Source organism: Gopherus flavomarginatus, chromosome 2 (assembly GCF_025201925.1).
Source record: "Gopherus flavomarginatus isolate rGopFla2 chromosome 2, rGopFla2.mat.asm, whole genome shotgun sequence".
Taxonomy (NCBI): domain Eukaryota; kingdom Metazoa; phylum Chordata; order Testudines; family Testudinidae; genus Gopherus; species Gopherus flavomarginatus.
Genome location: NC_066618.1, coordinates 211,106,484 through 211,127,475, shown reverse-complemented (window position 1 = coordinate 211,127,475; position 20,992 = coordinate 211,106,484). Strand labels below are relative to the sequence as shown.

At 38.6% G+C, this 20,992-nt stretch overlaps 1 protein-coding gene across 1 annotated transcript in view; it reads right to left on the bottom strand.

Moving 5' to 3' along the window:
• Positions 1-20,992, bottom strand: part of LAMA1 (laminin subunit alpha 1) — a 147,702-nt gene that overhangs the window by 34,838 nt on the left and 91,872 nt on the right. The window contains exons 30-44 of the mRNA XM_050942086.1: positions 20,648-20,769; positions 19,210-19,296; positions 18,745-18,938; positions 18,023-18,165; positions 13,658-13,756; positions 12,487-12,598; positions 12,155-12,317; positions 8,377-8,587; positions 8,017-8,133; positions 7,769-7,932; positions 6,454-6,592; positions 4,908-5,001; positions 4,248-4,364; positions 1,478-1,660; positions 1,011-1,165 (exon numbers count right to left, since the gene is read on the bottom strand). Coding sequence (XP_050798043.1) covers positions 1,011-1,165; positions 1,478-1,660; positions 4,248-4,364; positions 4,908-5,001; positions 6,454-6,592; positions 7,769-7,932; positions 8,017-8,133; positions 8,377-8,587; positions 12,155-12,317; positions 12,487-12,598; positions 13,658-13,756; positions 18,023-18,165; positions 18,745-18,938; positions 19,210-19,296; positions 20,648-20,769 — 2,100 coding nt within the window. The remainder of the gene's footprint in view (positions 1-1,010; positions 1,166-1,477; positions 1,661-4,247; positions 4,365-4,907; positions 5,002-6,453; positions 6,593-7,768; positions 7,933-8,016; positions 8,134-8,376; positions 8,588-12,154; positions 12,318-12,486; positions 12,599-13,657; positions 13,757-18,022; positions 18,166-18,744; positions 18,939-19,209; positions 19,297-20,647; positions 20,770-20,992) is intronic.

The following is a 20,992-nucleotide window of genomic DNA, read 5'->3' as shown; positions in this document are numbered from 1 at the left end:
ACTGAAAGAAAGGATTTTACTCATAAGAGTTATACCTTTTTCCCGTAGAAACCTCTGTAGTCTATGATACACCATCATTCTATACCAGGCTCATTAATTTTCCATGATCGGTAGATTGTGAAAAAGAAGCATTCATGTGTATGCTGGGTTTTATTGAAAGCACCAGAAGCCTGGATATTTTTTGTCTTTTAAATCTAAAATCATATGCCCAGACTTAAATCAAATAAATGGGGAAATGTTACTGGTTTCAAAAACTCTGTGTCTAATTATAACAAGATATAGTTCATAATGTGGCTTAATTGCTTTTGTTACCTTGAAGTGGATTAAAGTTTCAAAATGACCAATGTATTAATTTGAAATGTGGCTATTTTGCATGGGCAGCAACTTCTAACAAAAAACAAAAAAATAAGGGTTTAAGTATGTGGATTTGGTTAGATACGTTTGACAATCTTATTGACAGAATTGATGCTTGAGTTATGATTCATTCAAGAAATCTCATCATAATTCTTCATATCACCGATATATCCATTCCAGCCTCTCACACCAACTCCCTTCCAAAAGCCTGGAAATGCACCACCCCCTTCCCTCCCCTACCCACTCCAAAAACAAAGCCAGCTCTATCCACTCATTTGTCTGTTGGTCACACAAACAGCCCTTTTCTTCCTGGCACATGGCATCGGATTATTTTTAAAGGAGATACTCCCTTAAAAATAAGAGGCAATGGGGAAAAAAAAAGAACAGGGAAATAAAACTACAAAAGCTCAGTGCTTGGACAAACCATAGAGGCAAAGAGATCATAGCTCAAAGTCCGAACTCACACCAAATGTCTCAGTATTGCAGTATATGTGATATTGATAACTCTAAAAACTTCTGTTACACCAAAGAACAACAGGATGGGTGGGTTAAAGAAGGAGCATAAGGCTTTTTGCCTTTAAGATATTTTTTTGTTGAGGAGGCACTAGGGAAACCAATGACCTTGAAGCTAGAAATTGCAGGAAAGATGTACTTACAGATGCTGCCTGTTTGCGGGCTTGACTGATGAGCTCTTTAATTTCAGACAGATTTCTGCTCAGGTTCTCTTCCAACATTTTCAGAGGTTTCAGCCTGTCAAATAAAAGACTGGCTTGTGCTTCCACTTCTTTAACTTGTCTTTCAGCTGAGGCTGCTGCCAAAATAAGAATGAGACGTTCAGACAGGTTGTGAGGGAAATTCATTATTCATTCCTGGACTGCATTGGCCAAAATAATATATTTGGGGGAATTTATTTCAGTAGCTTTAAACATCAAAGAGAAAAAATGTACATGTATTAAAAGCTTATGTGATTTCTATGTATTCTGTTTTAAAAGGAAATCTACAGCTAGTGTATTTTTATTTAGTCCATCACACTATCCTTATTTTAATACTAATTAAGTTTAAATATTAGAATCATTTCTACATGCAATGACATTTCTACTGTGCAGTGAAGCAGCTAACTTACCAGCTTTAGAGGAGTCCATTATAAGTTCACTGGTTTTCCTCAACGTGTCATTAATCTTGGACAATTCAGAAGAAGTGTTCAGCAGCTTCTGATTGAAATCCACAATGTGGTTTAAACCAGCAACAGCACTTGTGTTAGCTGACACAGCCAGCTCTTTTGCTTCAAAAATTTTGTCACTGGTATCTGAAACATATTTACATTTAAGGATTATTTATATATCCCAATTATCAGAAAAGTCTTATTGGTTTAACAGAGTCACGTAACCAGAGACGGCAGGGCCCGGTTCATAACAAATATTTCAGGTTTGACAAAAAGGAATCATTTTTGGCATTCTAGACTGTATTGTTACAACACTATGTTCAAAGCTTTATAATGATTATAATTGATGACATAAGTTAATTTTCAGCCAATTTATAAATCTTTGAAAATGTATTTTCTGGTTGAGCCCTTATATGTAAAATATAATCCCTTAGAACAGGGGTTTCCAAACTTGGTTCATGGCTTGCTTAGGATAAGACCCTGGCGGGCTGCAAGATGCTTTGTTTACCTGAGTGTCTGAAGGTACAGCCTCTCACAGCGGCCGTGGGTCGCCGTTCCTGAACAATGGAAACTGCAGGAAGCAGTGGCCCGGCCTGTGCCTCTTCCCGCAGCTCCCGTTGGCCAGGAACGGTGAACCGCAGCCACTGGGAGCTACGAGCAGCCGTACCTGTGGACACTCAGGTAAACAAAGCATCTCGCAGCCTGCCAGGGGCTTACCCTGAACAAGACGTGACCCAAGTTTGGGAACCGGTGCCTTAGAACGAACAATTTAAAACAAAAACACATAAATAAGCATAGGGCCAGATTCATGATATGCAGTGAATCTCAGGGCATTAAGAGAGCTCAAGTCAGATGGTTAGAGCTGGTCAAAATTCTCTTATTTAGATTTTTCAACAATTTTTTTCTTCAACATTTCAACCCAAAAAAATTTGAATAGAATTTTCACAAAAACGTTTCTTGTTTCTGACTAGCTCTAACTATTATATGAGCACAGAACTAATAAATGGTAGACTTGATTCTGTCTTGATGTCACTTTTAAAAAGGTTTGTGACACTGAACCCCATACTCTTCATAGTGATATTAGTACATGATATGATTATGGCATAATTATGATGCATTTTGTACAAGACAGGTCATGTGAGATGTCATTGGAAAAGTTATGATTTTCTGAATGTTTATCCTATTTATATGTACGTATCATTTTTGTACCTAAAGTTAGGAATATTGACTATGTATCTATATTTCAAATGTGCTTACTCTGGGTGACATCCACAACTAGCCTCAATGGTACAACAATGAAGAAGTCAGACAATGCTGATGGAATTGGAAAAGGTACGGAGAAGGGCAAAAAAAAAATTGATTAGGAGTATGGAACAGCTTCCATATGAGGAGAGATTAAAAAGAGATGATTAAGGGGGCATATGACAGAGACCTACAAAATTATGACTGGTGTGGAGAAAGTGAATAGGGAAGTGTTATTTATTCCTTCACTTAATATACAAACCAAGGGTAATGGAACAAAATTAATATGCAGCAGGTTTAAAACAAACATAAGGATGTACTTCTCACAGTGCACAGTCAACCTGTAGGGCTCCTTGCCAGGGGATGTTGTGAAGGGCAAAAGTATAACTGGGTTCAAAGAAGAACTGGATAAGTTGATGGAAGATAGGTCCATTAATGGTTATTAGCCATAGTCAGGGATGCAACTCCATGCTCTGGGTGTCCCTAAACCTCGGCCTGCCAGAAGATGGAATTGGATTGCAGGGGATGGATCACTTGATAATTGCCCTGTTCTGTTCATTTCCTCGGAGGCAGGTGGCATAAGCAATTCTCGGAAGACAGGATACCGGGCAAGATGGACCATTGGTTTGACCCAGTATGGTCACTCTTATGTTCTTATGTCAGTTAGTAACCCAATCTTACCATTTAAACATAGCTTTTTATTTTCATTAATGTCACATTTCGATGCAATTTAAAGCCTGAGAGTTAATGAAAAAATAGTGCTCTAAATCTTGACAAAAAGTGCGGATCTAGCACCAGCTATGGAAGCCTTAGAGATAATTTCCATAACTGAAGAAACATTAACAGAAGTATCATATTTTTTTTTCCATTTTGAATTCTACCCATTAGCCTCTATGAATTTCGGGGTTGTTCTTAGTTTAAAATACTGACCTTTTTAAAAAAATAAAAAGTAATTATTCTTGTATGGCTTTTGAGCAACATGGAGAGTAAGAGAGCAAAGGACTTTTAAAGTTAAATGAGTCCAGCATTTACATAGTCAAAACACTTAGATTTAACATTTAAGATATATGGTGCAGTGCAGCTGATTTTTAAACAGACTGTTGTTATGGGAAAGCAAAACAATTAACCTCCAGTACAGTTTTTTCCATTTAAAGCTGATTAAGAATTTTAGGACCTGATTCTCTTTATCACACAGTATAGCTTTGCACCAATATAGTTCCATTGCCTTCAGAGTTACTCCTTATTTACATCTGTTTGAGAGGAGAATCAGGCTATAATCTTTACATCACAATGCAGTTTCACGCTTTTTCATGTTAATTAAATAAATGGAAAACATCTAATTCAATTTCCTGTTAAGGCAAGAGGCTAAATCAGCCTCCAGCCTGATTTATTGCTAGGCTGCTCTATCGGACTTCAGGAAGGACTCTATTGTGTTTGTCTCAAATGGCATTGCAATAAGGACATGTGTGTCAAGACACATTTCACTTACCATTAGGCAATGCTCGCAGTGCCAGCAGTGAATCATTAAGCTGGTCAGTAATTTTACGAGCACTCTCCTTAATCTTTTCCACTTTTTTTTTCAATCCATTCCATTTAGACACAAGGCCTGTTGGAATAAATAGTTGTGATTGTTCTATGCATATACAAATGTTAGGACCATACAGTCCAGACTAACCCTAAATTTTAAAAATATTTAATAAATTCAATAATTGATCCAAGGGAGCTTTTTTGTTTTCTTAAACAGAACGAGTATTTCAGCAAATGCATAGAAGTGCAATATGAGTATGGTATATGCTTCACACTGCATGTTGATCACATCCTCAGTTACTATATCGCAAGTCCATGAGGATTCACTCAATGTTATCCTTCTTGGTCAGGTCAATCAGTTTTGGTGAGAGAAGAGATGAAGAGAAAAGGTTTACTTTAAATAATCGCAAAGGAAATTACTTTCTTCATTTGCCAGCAAAACAGAATAAAAACTACATTTATCCGGGATACATTGTTTTACTCTTTTACTATATATGCCTGACTATATAAAATGTTTAACTTTAATTTAGGTTCATTAAAAAAAAAAAAAAAAAACTTTGTTAACAGTGCAGGAATAATTCTATCAAAGTACCATTAAAATTGTACATTCTATGAAACTGACCTTCATTTTTCCTCTTCAGATTTTTTGTTTCATTTAGAAATTTAGAACTAAGCTGCAAAGTTTCTTTCCCAAGAGAATCAAGAGATTGCTCTGGCTGAAAAACCAAACAACATTTACTATTTACTATATATGAAAAGAATAGGTTGAGCTGAAAGAAATTCTAAGTATCTATTGCTTTTTAAAATATATTATTTGTCTAAGAGTGAATAGAAAATTCAATTTCACAAACTGTATGACTACATAATACAAAAATAATTAATTGGTGAATTATGGTGAATCTCAGTATGACGAATATTATTTACTTGTTTCCAGTAGTGCTCACAATGTGCTATGTTTTTCCTAAATATAAATAAGGCACAACCCCAAAGAGCTTACAATTGAGAAGAAAAACAGGAAAAGAGATAAAGACAGTTGTATGGGAAAAGAGTACAATATAAAAGTAAAACAGTCAAGGTAATAAAGGGTCGTGTCTTGGTAATCCGATGTTTTAACAAAAACCGGGAATCCGGCCCAAATTATTGAAAATGGCAAAACTAGAAGAAAAGAGAATAAACATGCAGTGGAGAAAATACATGTGGTCACGGAACTTTCTCCTGAGGTATTCAACTGTATGGAAGCAGTGGGGAAAATCTATGGTGAGCTGCGGTTAGCTGTAAGTGGAATAAACTTTGAGATGGCAGAGCTGGGCAAAGGGGTCAGGGTTGGACAAGAGGGTGAACCAGAGGAAATCAACAACTGAATCAGTGGAGGTAAATAAAAGGGCTGAGGGAAGGACTGACTGAAGCAGAGAAGTGATGGGTATTTGAGGTCTGCAAATCTAAGAAAGGCCAGGAGGTATGGGATTAGTGGATCATTTTGAATTAAATAAGCTGGTGTTTGAAGAGAGAGAGAGACAGAGAATTCTGATATTAAAAGATTGGACCGGGAGCAGAGTTTAGTGAAGTTAATGGGAGTGAGTGGGGAGCTGATCCAGAAATGAAGGTCACACAAGGAGAAGAGGGGACGAGATCAGCAACTCAGACATCAGAGCCCTGAAGCTCAAGTAATCAAAAGATAAGAATAGAAAGCTGTGATAAGAGGAAGAGAGTCAGATGTCAGGCAGGAAGATGAGTTAAGAGTAATAACTGATGATGGATACATGGAGGGAAACAATATCCAGTGGACAGGGCCGGCTCTACCATTTTTGCCGCCCCAAGCAAAAAAAAAAAAAAAAAGAAAAAAAAAAAAAAAAAAAAGAAAAGCCACCTGAACTGCCGAAGAGAAAAAAAAAAGTGCTTCCTCCACTGGTGGCTGGAGCTGGCCCTACCAGTGGAGCATGGCTCTAAAGTGGAAGAGGAGTGAGAAGAGTGCTGAGGGAGAGGCTGAGGGTGGCATCCATGGACATGACTCAGGGTAGGGTGTGTGAGAGATGATGAGTTTGGCTGTGCAGAAGTGTCAGACAAGGGAACAGATTTCAATGATTGCAGGGAGGTAGCAGCATATAAACTGGTATTCAAAAAAGAATCAGAAGCAGAAGGTAACTGAAAATCCCAGCATGGATACTTACTGAGTCCAAGGGGTTAGTTATAACTCTAGAAGCATCATCTGCCAGATTTTCTGTTCTTTCAATCAGACGTGTAATGCTGGAGTGGGTATGGACAGCATTTGTTGCATTCAGAGATACATTTCTTACATTTGAGAGACCACTGCAGTAGAAAAATATTATACATCCTTTATGCAAGTGTCTTAACTAGGCAGCATGTTTCCAGGTTTTGAATTATCAGGTGTACGTGTTTTCAGAATACATACGGCATTTTGAAAGAATGAGCACATTACACAATGTGTTTCACTTGATTTTTTCTGGCTGAAGTTCAGGCCTACTTCAGTTTTGTTTTTTGTTTTTTTTTTTAACTCTGTGTCTTTAGTGTGTTTTGCATTTTTAAAACCTTATGATCAAATGTAACATTTTCCATTAAAAAAAAAAAAGCAGATCTCATACACCAAATAAAAACAAAACAGAAATACGGGACAACAAATTCAATGTACAGCAACACAGCAGGCAGGATAGAACGGAAATATATTCTGGGTCAAATTCTACCTGGTTACAGTTGTGCAGCCACACTGAAGTGAATAGAGTTTCACAAGTATAGCTACAAGCATAATTCTCTGCTTTCAGGCTTACAATGCACTTGTGCTTTGTGACCTGGCTTCATTTAAAAAATGTTTGTGCTAGTTTTAAAAAGTAGGACTGTGAGAACCACAGAAGAAAGTGGGGATAGCCAGTGTTTTTATTTTCATATCGATAATCAGAATGTCTTTCCAGCTAATAACTCATGGTGTTGATATTGGATGAGCTCTGAGAATATAAGGAAGTTTTTAAAAGTGCTTCTGTATGTAACCTTGAAAGAGTAACCTGCCCATTTCTGAGGATTATGATGTTATGAGATGGAAGCCTAACAAAAATTATAGCTTTTGGGGGGAGTTCTTGAATATGTTGACAAAGAAGTATTTATATAATGAACATAACCTTTTCATGATAAAAATAATTTTTCTTTCTTAAATAATTGAATATTTTTTACCACTGACAGCTATATAAAGAAGCTAGGTCACACAATATTCACTGAACATTTATTAACTTAAAAACTAATCACTTCACAAATGATCATTCATGTAAATTGCAAGACTCTAAATCAACCTATTCTGCATCATTAATAAAAATACCATTCACTTCATGAAAAGTAAAGGTAATTAAATTTATTGCAGTTTTAAATGGAAAAAAAATGACCTGCTCCTTAGCGGACAAACCTATTATCTATTTAAATTAAATCTGGCAGTAATTTAGATGAAGCATCTATTGAGTTCATATATCTTGGTGCGCTCACCTGTCTAATTCTTCTGCAAGTTTTTGAAATTCAGCTGCATGATCCTCTGCTCTGTAGACTAGATCAAGTGCTCCCCTCGTCAACATCTGCATGACCAGGTCATCTACATGATGCCTTAATTTGGCATTCCATAGGACCAGTCCCTCTCGATGGATCTCTAGATTCTAAACATTGAAATTATTTCCTTTATCAATTAATCAAATGCAATTCACTATATTAAATGAATGTTAGACAGGTTAGTAACTTACTGACGTAGAGTTCTTTACATCTGTGGCAAGGGCAGCAGCAACATCCATCAATACTTTCCCTTCTTTAATTAGCATGATGGAAAGTTCCTTGTTTTCTTGTATGTTTAGCTTTTTATCCTGTAGCATAAATCAATTGTTTTATGGTACTCTGTAATGTCAGCTGGTGCAAATGAATTCATCTACTACTTAAACCTCCCCACTTTGAACACACTGCGTGGTTTCTATTTAGTCTACTTGAATATTACAAATATTAATATTTTTAAAAGTCTAAGGATTCATTTCAGTCTAAAAAGTGAGTTATTTAAAACACATTATGCATCTGATATTTATTATGCAACAATGCGGAATCTCCAGTCTTACATTTAACTCTGCCAGGTTGCTGTAGATAAGAAAAAGCAGACGGTTGGTTTCGTTGGTGTTAGTGCAAGCCTCATTCACCAGGTCCTGGGCTTCTTGTAGTCTGATGCTGTGGTTTGTTAAGAGATGGCTTGCACCTTTTTTTAGGTCTGCAAGTTCCTGCTGGGGTTTGAGATACTCTTTCTGAACCCGTAACAGCGACCTCTCTGCAGCACTGATAAACAGAGCGCAAACAGTAAATAAATGTAGAAATTGAAATTTAGGTGTGTTTTCTTAAGGAGGGAAGAGCTGAAAACAGGATTACACAAACTTTGTGGCTCTAACAATTGCAACTAACTTACACATAACCTTATGCCAAATTTTTTGCATTAACAATAAATACTTACAACCATAATATTTATTACACTTATCTCACCACTGATAGAAGATAGAAATTGCTGGTTTGTGTTTGCAAACAATACAACCTTGTGGCTTATCAGCTTTGTCCTTGCCCTATAGTAACAGGGAAATGGGTACTGTAAGTCACTTTTGAGGACTCTTTGGATTGCATTTGGCTCAAAAGCTGTATTTGGGATACCTCTGATTTGAAAGCCTGCATAGATTTCATGCATCTGGAAAGGTTCCATGTCCTACCTCAGACATTTTTAGTTTAAACATTTTAAATATAGGATCAACGTGCCACGGTGTAGGAGGCGGCACTGGAACATAGGGATAATCTGAACATCAACAAGTCACCAGGACAGAATGGGATACAGTCCAGGGCTCTGAAGGAATTTAAAAATAAAGTGGCTGAACTGCTTTTAAAAAAAAAAATGCCATCTCCTATGAAAGTCAGCTCTCTCACCGGAGGGAAGTGAGTATTGTACCTATCTTTAAAAAATGGTGCTAGGTGTGATTTTGGAACTACAACCCAAACTCAGGGAATTAGCCAACTGCTAACTGCTTGCAATTATTCCATGATCATCCATTACCAGGATTTTCATATTTTACCCAGAAGCGTTTGATGCTGCCCACTATCAAAGGGAGGATACCGAACCTAAAGTGTCATTGGTGTGACCCTGAACGTCAATTCCTGTGTAAGATGGATACGCATTTATATTTTCATACTACTGATATACAGTCCATACCCTCAAAAGCCATTGCTTCAAATTATAACAACATACAGGAACTGGTAGAATGAAGCTACAATGCAGTATTTTACAAGAGCAGTATTCCCCCAATACTTGAGTATACCGTAATAAGGCTATATTGTAGTTCAGGAATTGTATCTTATGTAGCAAATTTAGAGAGGCTTAAGTTAGATATTGTTTAATGACATATCATAATAAACAAAATTTACCAAGAGCCATGGGGTAACTATGTGCTGCCTGACAAATGCATTGTCAAACTCCTTTTTTAAATTAGCTTTGAATTTGTAGCTGTGGAGTATGATAAATTCTGTAAAGCAAACTCTCATTCTGCTAGTATAAATCTTAACTCTCTTCTTCAGTGTGTGAAAGGACACTTACCAGAGATCTTTCAGAAATTTCTACTGAAAGCAGACCAATGAAAAAGTTAACTTATAAATGCCTTGTATAAACAGCCCAAACCACTGTAAGAGTCAGAAATATTTTGTTATGTAATGGGGTGTTCTCAGACACTTTCATAAGGTTAGGAAGCTATTCCCAGTACTAATTCATTATAACTATAACCAGGTTTTATTTGTAGTCCATTTTCATGGCCATCTGGCTCTTTTAGAAATTAATAGACAGGATCAAGGCAAGCATGAGAGACAGATGAGCAAAGTACAGTATGCTTGGCAACCACACTATATTTGGGGATCACATATATAAATCCATGGTATGCCCACATCTTGAATACTGTGTGCAGATGTGGTCACCCCATCTCCTAAAAATATATATTGGAAATGGAAAAGGTTCAGAAAATGGCAACACAAAATGATTAGGGGTATGGAATGGCTTCAGTATGAGGAGAGATTAATGAGACTGGGATTTTTCAGCTTGGAAAAGAGACAACTAAGGAGAGATATGACTGAAGTCTATAAAATCATGACTGGTGAGGAGAAAGTAAATAAGGAAGTGTTATTTACTTCTTCTCATAACACAAGAACTAGGGGCCACCAAACAAAATTAAGAGGCAGCAGGTTTAAAACAAACAAAAGGAAGTATTTTTTCATGCAAAGCACAGTCAGTCGGTGGAGCTCTTGGCCAGAGGATGTTGTAAAGGCCAAGACTATAACAGGGTTCAAAAAAGAACTAGATAAGTTCATAGAGGATAGGTCCATCAATGATTATTAGACAGGATGGGCAGGGATGGTGTCCCTAGCCTCTGTTTGCCAGAAGATGGGTATGGGCGACAGAGGATGGATCACTTGATCATTACCTGTTGATGATTCCCTCTGGGGCACCTGGAATTGGCCACTGTCGGAAGACAGAATACTGGGCTAGATGGACCTTTGGTCTGACCCAGTATGGTTGTTCTTATGTTCTTATTAACATATAAAAATATAACCATTCAATGGGAATATGACACAGAAGTAGTCCAAGTGCACTAGGGAACCTCTAACGGGCAATAGCAGGATCCACACAGACAGTTCATGCACAGCAAGCTAGTGCACTGTATATTTACACCCTAGCTTGCTGGGCACTAACTCTCCATTTAGATAAGCCCTGACAAGCATAGACAAACACGCTTCCTAATCCAAAATATTTTAAAATAAAGGGTGGGATAATCAAAACTCAGAACTGGTCTACTTCTGTACCCATTAAAGTCTAATTCTAAGGGTCTAATTCTTATTGACATCAATGGGAACGGAGTTAAAGCAATAAAGGGCATTTCTGAAAACCACACCCAAATTCTGAAAAATTTGGTGGTTAGATTTCCCAACTCTGGCAACAAAGAATCTAAAATTGTCTTCAAGGAGAAACAAATAAGGAGAAAGCAATGTGAAATCAAAGCTATGACTCAGAATAAAAGCTGAATGCTAAAATAAACGCTGAGGTTTCACCTACAAAATATATGCCACATGTGCATCCATACCAGCAAAAGACTATTTCTTTCCCCAGCTGGGCATGCAACAGGAGGTTGACTGGAGGACTGGGAGAAGAAATGTACCACCCTACACACACACACGCACATACACACACAAATTAGTACAGCCCTCAGGCTACCGTAATCCCTGTTTCTGCTGTAAACCCACTGTGAGGGCAGTGAGCTCTGGAGCTGCACGATGGCATTTAAACCACCTCTGTCACTGTCCTGGGCTGTGCTCAGAATCCTCCTGTGCTTGAATGTGGGAAGAACCCCAGTGGAACTGGGCATGATGGTGCTTAGGGATTATGGAATCCTTACATGTGTTTCAGAGGTTTGATCACGTACACTCCAGTGCAGCAGAACAACACCAGTCATACTGCACCTTGGGCCCTAGAGAGCTATGGAAGAGGGAACAGAACTTTGGTCAGAGGAAGTAAATCTATCTCAAAAGCAATTAGACACTTTCCCCTGTAACAAAATTCCATAGTATGTGCATCAAGACCCTGGCCTGGAGCCCACTGAAATCAATGGGAGTCTTTGGATCAGGTTCCAATTGTGCATTGAGATTCTCTTTAAACTATGGCTGACTCCATGCATTTCAGTTTCTACTTCCCCTCATGACAGAACTTCATAACATTTTGCAAATACTAAGGAGACACTGGATCATTTTTTCTCTCATGCATCCCTACATGAATGATAGATTGTTCATGAATAGAGAAATATCAATTCAATAAGACAGTAGGTTTACTTTAGTACGTTGGTGACATTTTGGTCCTGTTGCATGAAATGTCTTCTGCGCATTGCTTCCAGCATAGTGGAGATATCTTCCTGCAGACTCTCAGAGGTACTGTTTGACAACTGGAAATCCAGAGCCAGCGTCTCATTTAGAGATGCGGCCACTTCGGCAAGTACTAAGTGGGAAGGAAACAATTCAGTCAAATCATTGAGACAAAATAAGATGAATCTCTTTCAAACAACATAAACACCCTCTCTTTGCAAACAGTTCTCACAGATTTACAAAGTGAATACATTTTTATTTCAGTAATGTAAGTAGCCATAGCTTACAGTCAGACACATTACCTTTGATGGTTATATGCACTGTGTCAATAAATACAGTCAAATGTCGACTCTCATTCATGGTTCTTTGAGTTGCATTGTTGAGCTGCCAACCTCTCTCCAATATTCTAGTCAACTAGCATAAAAATAAATAAATGAACGTTTATGATAAACATTAAAAAAAATAATTTAAGACTGATCATTATCCTCTGATGGCTTTTCCATTTCTAAGGTTAGAAATGAATTATGTAAGAAAATGATTAGCAGTTCTTGAGGAGACAGACCAAATTTGTTTGTGGATTTCTAGTATCTGCCAAACAGATGCAATGAGACACCTTCATTAAGTATTCTGCCAGTCCCAAACTCAAATATCAGTGAAAAACTGTTACTGAAGTTGTTGTTACAATCAGCGTTATTACCCCCAAAGGGAATACTTTGAAAAACTGACATTTTTTTTCCCTTTGACATCAATGCTATCTTAAGAAAACTATTTTCCAGATACGGCATCTCTGGTAATTATAACAATATGGTCACCACTGCAGCAGTTGAATTAAATTAGATATATAGGAGGGTATATGTGGTCAACAAATGACATCATATCTCCACTGAAGGACATTTCTATTCATATTTTTACTCTTTAGGAGACAAAATCTTACTCAAGTAAATCGCCTTACTTCACTGGGAATTTTGTTTGAGTAAAGACTTCATACAGACTTTAGGATTTTCCTAATTATTTAAAGTTTGCTCAATTTACACTCATTTTGTAAGAAAATACTACAGAAAAATTGAAGTGTAAGACTTCTTGGAAAGTGTCCAACAATGACAAAAGGTTAAATAAGCCTTCTGGGTCAAAACCAATGAAAAGAAAATATTTCTTTCTTACAACATGAACCACTGAAGGCTCATGATACAAAAGGAGCACCTTACTGAAAAGACTTCTAACAGAAAAACTATAACCCTTCTGTAGAATTTAAGAGAACATTATATCTCTGCTTTAGAATTATATAGAATAGCATGAAAACCTATCGTATCCTTTGCTAATTTTTATAGGTTTTTAGAGTAACTTCTACACAACCCTATTACCTTTCTATAGAATCCTATTGCTTCAGGTCTGTTACATTCTATAAAACTTCTCCATAAGGGGTTCCTCAAAGATCACTGTGTTTCGCTAGGAATGAAAGTGCAGGGTACTTGCCTCTTTGTGAAGTTGATCTGTGCCTCTTGATACATTCACAAGACCTTCTTTTGCCATCTCCAGTGAATATATTGGATCCTTTCTAGAGAATAAAGACCCCTAAAAAGAGTAACGGATTGACATTTAATGTCTGGGAGTTTTTTAGCCCAGCTTTCATGAAGCCACCACCATTTTTATGTGCAGAAAATTGTGGATGCAAATAACTACATGCACAATTTAGGTTATCTTTACATTTAAACACCTGAACCTGATGCAACATAATCTAAACTCAGAAATATTGCTGGTGCACAAAGGTAGGCCATTTTTTTAAATTAAGGGCCAGTTCTCTGGATGCAGCCCAAGTCTGAGGATGTTCACCAGTGCTAGAATTCCAGGACAGGAACTTCTCTATGTATAGTTTGCTAACCTACTCTGCATATCTAGAATTACTGTAGATGTATACAAAAGCCTGAAGAGGCTTGCCTCTTTCACCAACAGAAGTTGATCCAATAAAAGTTGATCCACCCACCTTGTCCCTTCATATTTAGTACAAACAAAGGTGCCACAAAATATAGCTTCTCAAAAGGTATTAAGAGATGCAAGTATACACACTTGGGCAAAGTGCGGATTTCTAGACAGGTGTAAGAGTCAACACCTCAACATCTCTTTAAGTTAGCATATGCCCAGTATGGTCCAGTTCCGGGTTTCAGATATATAGTTCCCAAAACTGATGGGCACAGTAAGCCTTATAGCAAGGAAAGCTGGGAAGATGTATCAGGGGACATAAGTGGCCCTTCCCTCAGAACAGGGAAAGACCAAGACCAGCTATGATTCCTGCTAAGCAGACAGACACTTACTCACTGGGAAAGGGCCAGAAGCACTACCTCTGGATTTCTCCAGGGCAAGGCCCTTGGAAATCCTGGCAGTAGCTTTTGAAGAAGCTGGTGAAAGACCCCAGGAAGAAGCCTATAAACAGCCAGCTCAGTCAACTGGGACAGGAGTGATATTTGAGCTAGAGAGACAGAGATATCCATGTCCTGAGAGGAGAAACTAAGGACTGTGGCAGAGCAGAGTAACTTTAACCTTGGAAGGAGAGAAGCAGCAGGTCTGGTCTGATGCCTACTTCATTCTCGAAAGTCCCAAGACTGACACTTGTGGAAGAGGGAGGATGGAAGAGATCCCTCTCTGAGTTTCAGGGACCATCAGGGGGCTTTGATGCAATACAATGGAGAGGAGACAAGACTGACAGACCTTGTGACCCAGTGTAAGAGACTGGATATTTTTTAAATTTGGTTTTCAGTTGGATTTACTTTTGTTTATCTCAGAAGGGGTGCAGTTTTTAGGTGAGCCAGAAAGAAAAAGAAACAGGTATGTCTGACATCACTCAAAGGCAAGATAAGCAGTTGTTACCATTTTATATTTCTTTAGACGCAATGGTTAGGAATTATTTTGGCACAACATGAACTGGACTATCTGTACTATAGCTAAACCCTGACAATTACCCCAGAGTCCAAAATTCCACAGAGGTTTCTTACAATTTTTTTGGCATTCCTTGAGCATCTCAGTTATCAGAGCAGTGACAGCTGGTTTAGATCATTTGACTTAAATGCCAAAATATGAGCACTGAAGGGGAAATTGAAGCTGATGTTATTTTCACAAAAAATCTGTTTTCATTTTAGCATTAAAGTGCTAAACATATGATATGTTTTTAAAAGTATATGCCAAAAGAGATGATTTTCCTACAAGAATACGAAACAATTACAAAGTAAAAGCTAATTCCATTATTACACAAGTATTGAAACAGTGCAATATTTCTATATATTTAGTACATAAAACAATGGCAACATGATTAAAATGAAAGGGTAAGATGATCTCTGGCCAAGTATAAATCTGTGATTCAATCAAAGTGATCCTCTAATATCATAAACATAAAAATATTAAATTACATCCTTAAGTGTTCAATCTGGATATCATTTATAAAAGAAAATATTGTTTGTCTAACTCAATTTCATTTTAATTTGCAGCATGCATCAGCATAAGAAGCCTCACTTTATCAATCATTTGTCAGGATATGACAGAATACAAAGGAAAATGTGGTTTTATTTATACTTCAGAGTTTGTCTCACTACAGCTATTGCTGAGTAGGCACTTTTCACTATACACTCTTCTTTTATCAGCCGTGAAGCATGGAAGATTCTGTTACACCAATCTGCATGCCTTTTACACTGGCTTTGTGCAGGGACAAAGGCAGGGCTACGTTAACCTAGTTTTCAATGACAAGTGCCCCTATAATATTTTAACCTAATTCACAAAGCTGTGATGCACCAAGCACATGAATACATGAAGTATCACAGTTGGAAATACAATATATGTGAGTTAAGATGGAGCAGCTGAGCTTCTCCTTAATGAGGATTAGGCTGTCCGTGCCTCAAACTCTTTACTGTTAACACACATTTCAGAGATCCATGGAGAAAATTCAGCCTCAAACATTTAGGCACAGGTTAAGTTTGCAGCAGAAAACGTGTCACACCAAAGGCAAGGGAAAACACCAGAACTGTGCAGGGCAATGGCAGAAATTCACCAAAGAGCCAGACTTGTAGTGCTTTTTTTCAGCCACTAAGTTTCTTCCCACCCAGCCCAACCTCTCTGCTCTAGAAAAGCGTTATCTGTTTCTGTTCAGCCATGTGTAGCAAGAATTGTTGTTCCTAAATGTTCCCTAAAATTCTTTGCAGCAGCTACCATCAGTGTTCCCTCTAATTTTTTATTTCCATGTGCGGAATTAATTTTGTTAGGTGCACCAATATGGTCGTGAGGTGTGGTGGGGGTGGGGTCGAGGGGTTTGGAGTATGGGGGAGGGCTCAAGGCTGGGGCAGAGGGTTGGGGTTTGAGGAGGTGTGGGCACTGAGTGGGGGTTCAGGCTCTGAGGTGGGGCTCGGCATGATGCATGCCGTGCAGGACAGGGGTGCAGGACAGGGCTCAGGGCTGAGGCAGAGGAGTAGGGTGCAGGGAATGAGGGTTCCAGCTAGGGGTGAAGGCTCTGGGTGGGGTCAGGGATGAGGGATTTGGAGTTCAGGCTGCCCTGGGGCTGCAGCAGGGAGAGAGGACTCCCCCCAGCCTTCTCTCACCCCAACTACTCAGGGCCGGGGAGGGGTGCCTTTCCCTGGCCATGGCTGCTCCAACGGGGCAGGGCTGGGCTAGGGGAGGGGTACCTCTCTCTGCCTGCGCAGCCCTTGATAGCCTGCTGCATGGCAGCACAGCTTAGAAGGAACTTAGGCTACCATGACAGCTTGTTCGCAGCATCTTTGCAGCCAGACTTTGAGAACTACAGACCTCAACCACAAACAGGGTGATTGTTTTTAAGGAAGAGTTTGATTGTAAGTTCTTTGGGGAAGAGATTGTCTTTTGTTCTGTGTTTGCACAGTGGCTAACACAATGTATTACTGGCCCATAACTAGAGCTCCAAGGCATTATGGTAATATTATTTCTAATAATAGAAAAGAAAACAAGAAGGTTGCTAATAGGAAGAATGGAGATGGGACACCAAAGCCCGTGTTTACATAGTGAACTCACAAAACAACCAGTCTTAAACTTACCTGCATGCCCTCCCACCAGCTTAATAAAGCAATTGTTTGATAGTATATTCAGTTCAATGGTGGGGAAGAGTAAGGGAAGCTCAAACAACATGCAGTTCTGGGACTGAAATCTTTTGAAGTTCTGAAAAATCCTATCTTGTATTTGTTTTCTGGTATAGGTCACAGAGGAAAGCGTCTACTACTGTCAGGCAAGCATAAGCAAAGCAAGTAGCCAATGTGTCCCATGAAAGCTCTGTAATGGACAGACAGGCCATATTACCGTCTACAGCAGTAGAACTCATTAGGGAAGAAACAACTCACTGCCAGATCCCTCACTACCTTCAGCAATGGGACCAACAGAGAAACCAATTCATGACTTGATTTTCTGCTTTCCTGTACAGGTCCCTCAAGGTTATCTCTGTTCTACTGAAAATAATAAATGACCTGTCTTCAGCTGGAGTAAATTGATGTAGCTCCATAGACTTCAGCTGAGGATCTGGCTAAAAATATTAAGGTGAAACATGTGCATGGTAATGTTGTAAAATAGTATTTATTAAATATTAGACACAAGAAAAATGGTACAATGTTATATAGACATCTGGGGGGGGCTCAGGGAAAATAGTCTGACATTCTGAAAGTGAATTTATGGTCATATACTGATCTGATGTACACCAGTTTTATACCAGACACTGTTCTAAAGCCATTAACTTTAAGAACGTTACTCCTGATTTACCCCAAAGTAAGTGAGATCAGAATCAGCCCTAAGTTTTGTTTTGAAGGTGTCAGTAAATATTTCCATTATTTATTTTTTTACCTTCATGTATTTTGTTGCATTCTCCACATCTGCCAATATCCCATATGGTGCAAAGGTAACACCAGTGAAGTTTACCGAAAATATGGCTTTGTCAAGGTGATCCAAGTCATTTAACAAAACACCTGTGCAGTCATCATCGCAAGCTGAAGAAACCATTTTACAAAAAGAGGAGTAATGTTACTATAAAAAGGCATTCTTTGAAAGGAAATATTACTTTGAATTTACAGCTAACATACATACACTTTGTGTGTTAAGAAAGCCTACAAATAATATTGATAGTATACAACATTGTACATTCTGTAGTATGTTTTTAAAACATAGCATCTGATTCTGAACACACACACACACACACACACACACATACCAGTTTAACATCAGTGTAAGTCTGAGGGTCAGATCCCTGCACTTACATTGGTGTAAATCCAGACTAATACCATTGAAACTGATGCATTCATACTGCTTTGGAAAAAGAATCAGGCCCAATGAAACATTCTATGCTGCTTTAATTCCATTGGCTCCTTGTACTCCTCTCTCTCCACTGGCCAGTGATGTAAAAGTCAGGCAGAATCTGACCTTACATTAGTAATTCAATGTAAAAGTAGGTTAATGTACAAGGCTGATAAAAAAAAAAAAAAAAAAAAAATTACTACCAAGCACTTCACACCCACATAAATGCCACCTGACCACCGCATACCCAGTGAGAGACAAGAAAAAACACCTACAAACACATTCGTTTTCCACAAGGATGTGTCTGGGTTCACATGTATCGCACAGTTGTCCTGTCACACCCTGCTTACAGAAGCACTGTCCAGATATGTGATCACAATTATTGTGAATCGAGCCACTTGGATTGCATTGACACTGCTGACAGCTGCCGCCAGGCATTGCAGGATTACCATAATAGCCTAGAGAACACCTACAGGGGGACAAGGGATACCGAAAATTATTTTTAAATCGATTAGCAAAAAACCCTCTCTTTTTCATTATCACTAACTGATCTAAGATGTTGTATAGCGATTGAGGAGCATAATATTTGTAATTATTAGTTTATGTACGGTAATCTACAAATCACTCTAAGCCATTCCATTTATTATAAAAAAGCATCACAGGCAAATTGAGTACTCCATTAATGGTACAGACATGTGCAGGGTTTTTCAAAAACCTCCTGGAGCATAAATGTATCTCACCTTTCACAGTATTGCCCTTCATATCCAGCAAGACAAGCATCGCAGTGGAAATCATGACCATCTTTCAGAACACAAGTGGGACTAAAGCTAGAGGAAGAAAGAGTTGTTAAATGACAGATACAATCCAAATGCAAGACTATACAAGTTCAGACATCTGCAGTCTTACCAGGTGAACACATGACATTTAAAACACAAAATACTGTAAGCTGCAGTGTCATTCATTCACTGTGATGTAGTGTAATAGGGTTTATGCTGTGAAATCTTTATGTATCTTGAAGACATTTATAAATTCATTGCTATTTGATAACTGTGTACTACATTAGAGTCTTAGCCTATGTATTTCACTAAAAGGTTAAGTCCATGCTGTGTATTCAATATAAAAAAGCTCACTCATACAGCCTGATATTGAACTAAGTTCTCCCTGATGGAGCTGCTTAAATCTTGCCTCTCGTCTCTCCAGAGGAATTTCATCCCTGCTTGAGGGAGGACAGTGTTTCTCCTGTCACCTTCCTTCAGCTGTTCTGTTGTGGAAAGACATGTTTAAGTTGTGATCGGGGCTTCATTGGAGCCATGCTGATGGAAGATGTCAAAGGGAAGCTCTAAATCCGTACCTATCCTGTCTCTTTGAGCCAGACCAAAACACTAGTGAGTGCTGCTCTCTTCTTAGACAGAGATAATATACTGCAGGCTCCTTAACATGAAGGGATACTCTGTGCCACTGTGGGCCTTCTGCCAGGATCTGTGCCAGCACACACTGATCTGCAGATCTTAAGTTATTTTGGACCATTACCCATGCCCATTTTACAGGTGGGGAAAGTGAGGTAGGAGGGTTGATTGTCATGGCCAAAGTCTCACACCTCATGAGGACTAGGATTAGAACTCAGGAGTTCCTGGGTCCCAGGCTTGAGCTCAGTCATCCATACATATTGCTTTTCAAGCTTGAGGTTTCTGAAAAAGAGCTTGTGTGTATATAGAGTAATTGCTCTTTCAAAATATGACGAATTGTCCCTCTGTAAAACAAATAATGGAGAAACCTCACACAAAAGGCATTCATTCACATTTAGAACTGACACCAGTGGAAGATGCGCACATGGACAAAAGGGAAATGGGTCTTAGTGATAAAAAAAAAATCCTTATTAAAGAAACACGTGAGACTAGGCTTAAATCAGTGCATGGCAGAAACATGAACTCTCTAACAAACCCTTCTATTTGAAAGAACTGGATCCAGCAAGCAACTTCACTGACTTATTCTATGCCACTTTTACAATTCAAAATCCTCTGAGGCTGGATAACTCCAAGTACAAGGTTCAGCCCCATATGACATGCAAACCCCTACAAGTAAGGAGATATAATAAAGACAGGCCCTTTTATTGTCAGGATGCTAGCAAGCCCCAGTGTTGTGATCAAATACACATCAGAGTTCAGAATGTTTGGTTACCTCATCGGGTTGGTTCTGGGACAGGCACAAAGAGAGCAGTCGTTGACAGATCCAATTACTTTCCCATAGTAGCCTGGGGCACAAACACTACAGTGCTCACCAGCTGTGTTATCTCTGCAGTTCTGGTACACAACAAGAAATTCACACAGTTTAAAACAGCAACAAGAATGTTATCATCTCTCCAATCAATAAATTGGTGCAGTCTTTACTAAACATCTTTAATATCACAGTCAGCCAGCATTTTCTGTGCTGAAGACCATTTTGCGTTTCCGCAAATCAGGCGATCATACACATGCTTTGTTTTCCCTCAGTGCCCTGCCAACCATACTGACCTAATTTCTTTCC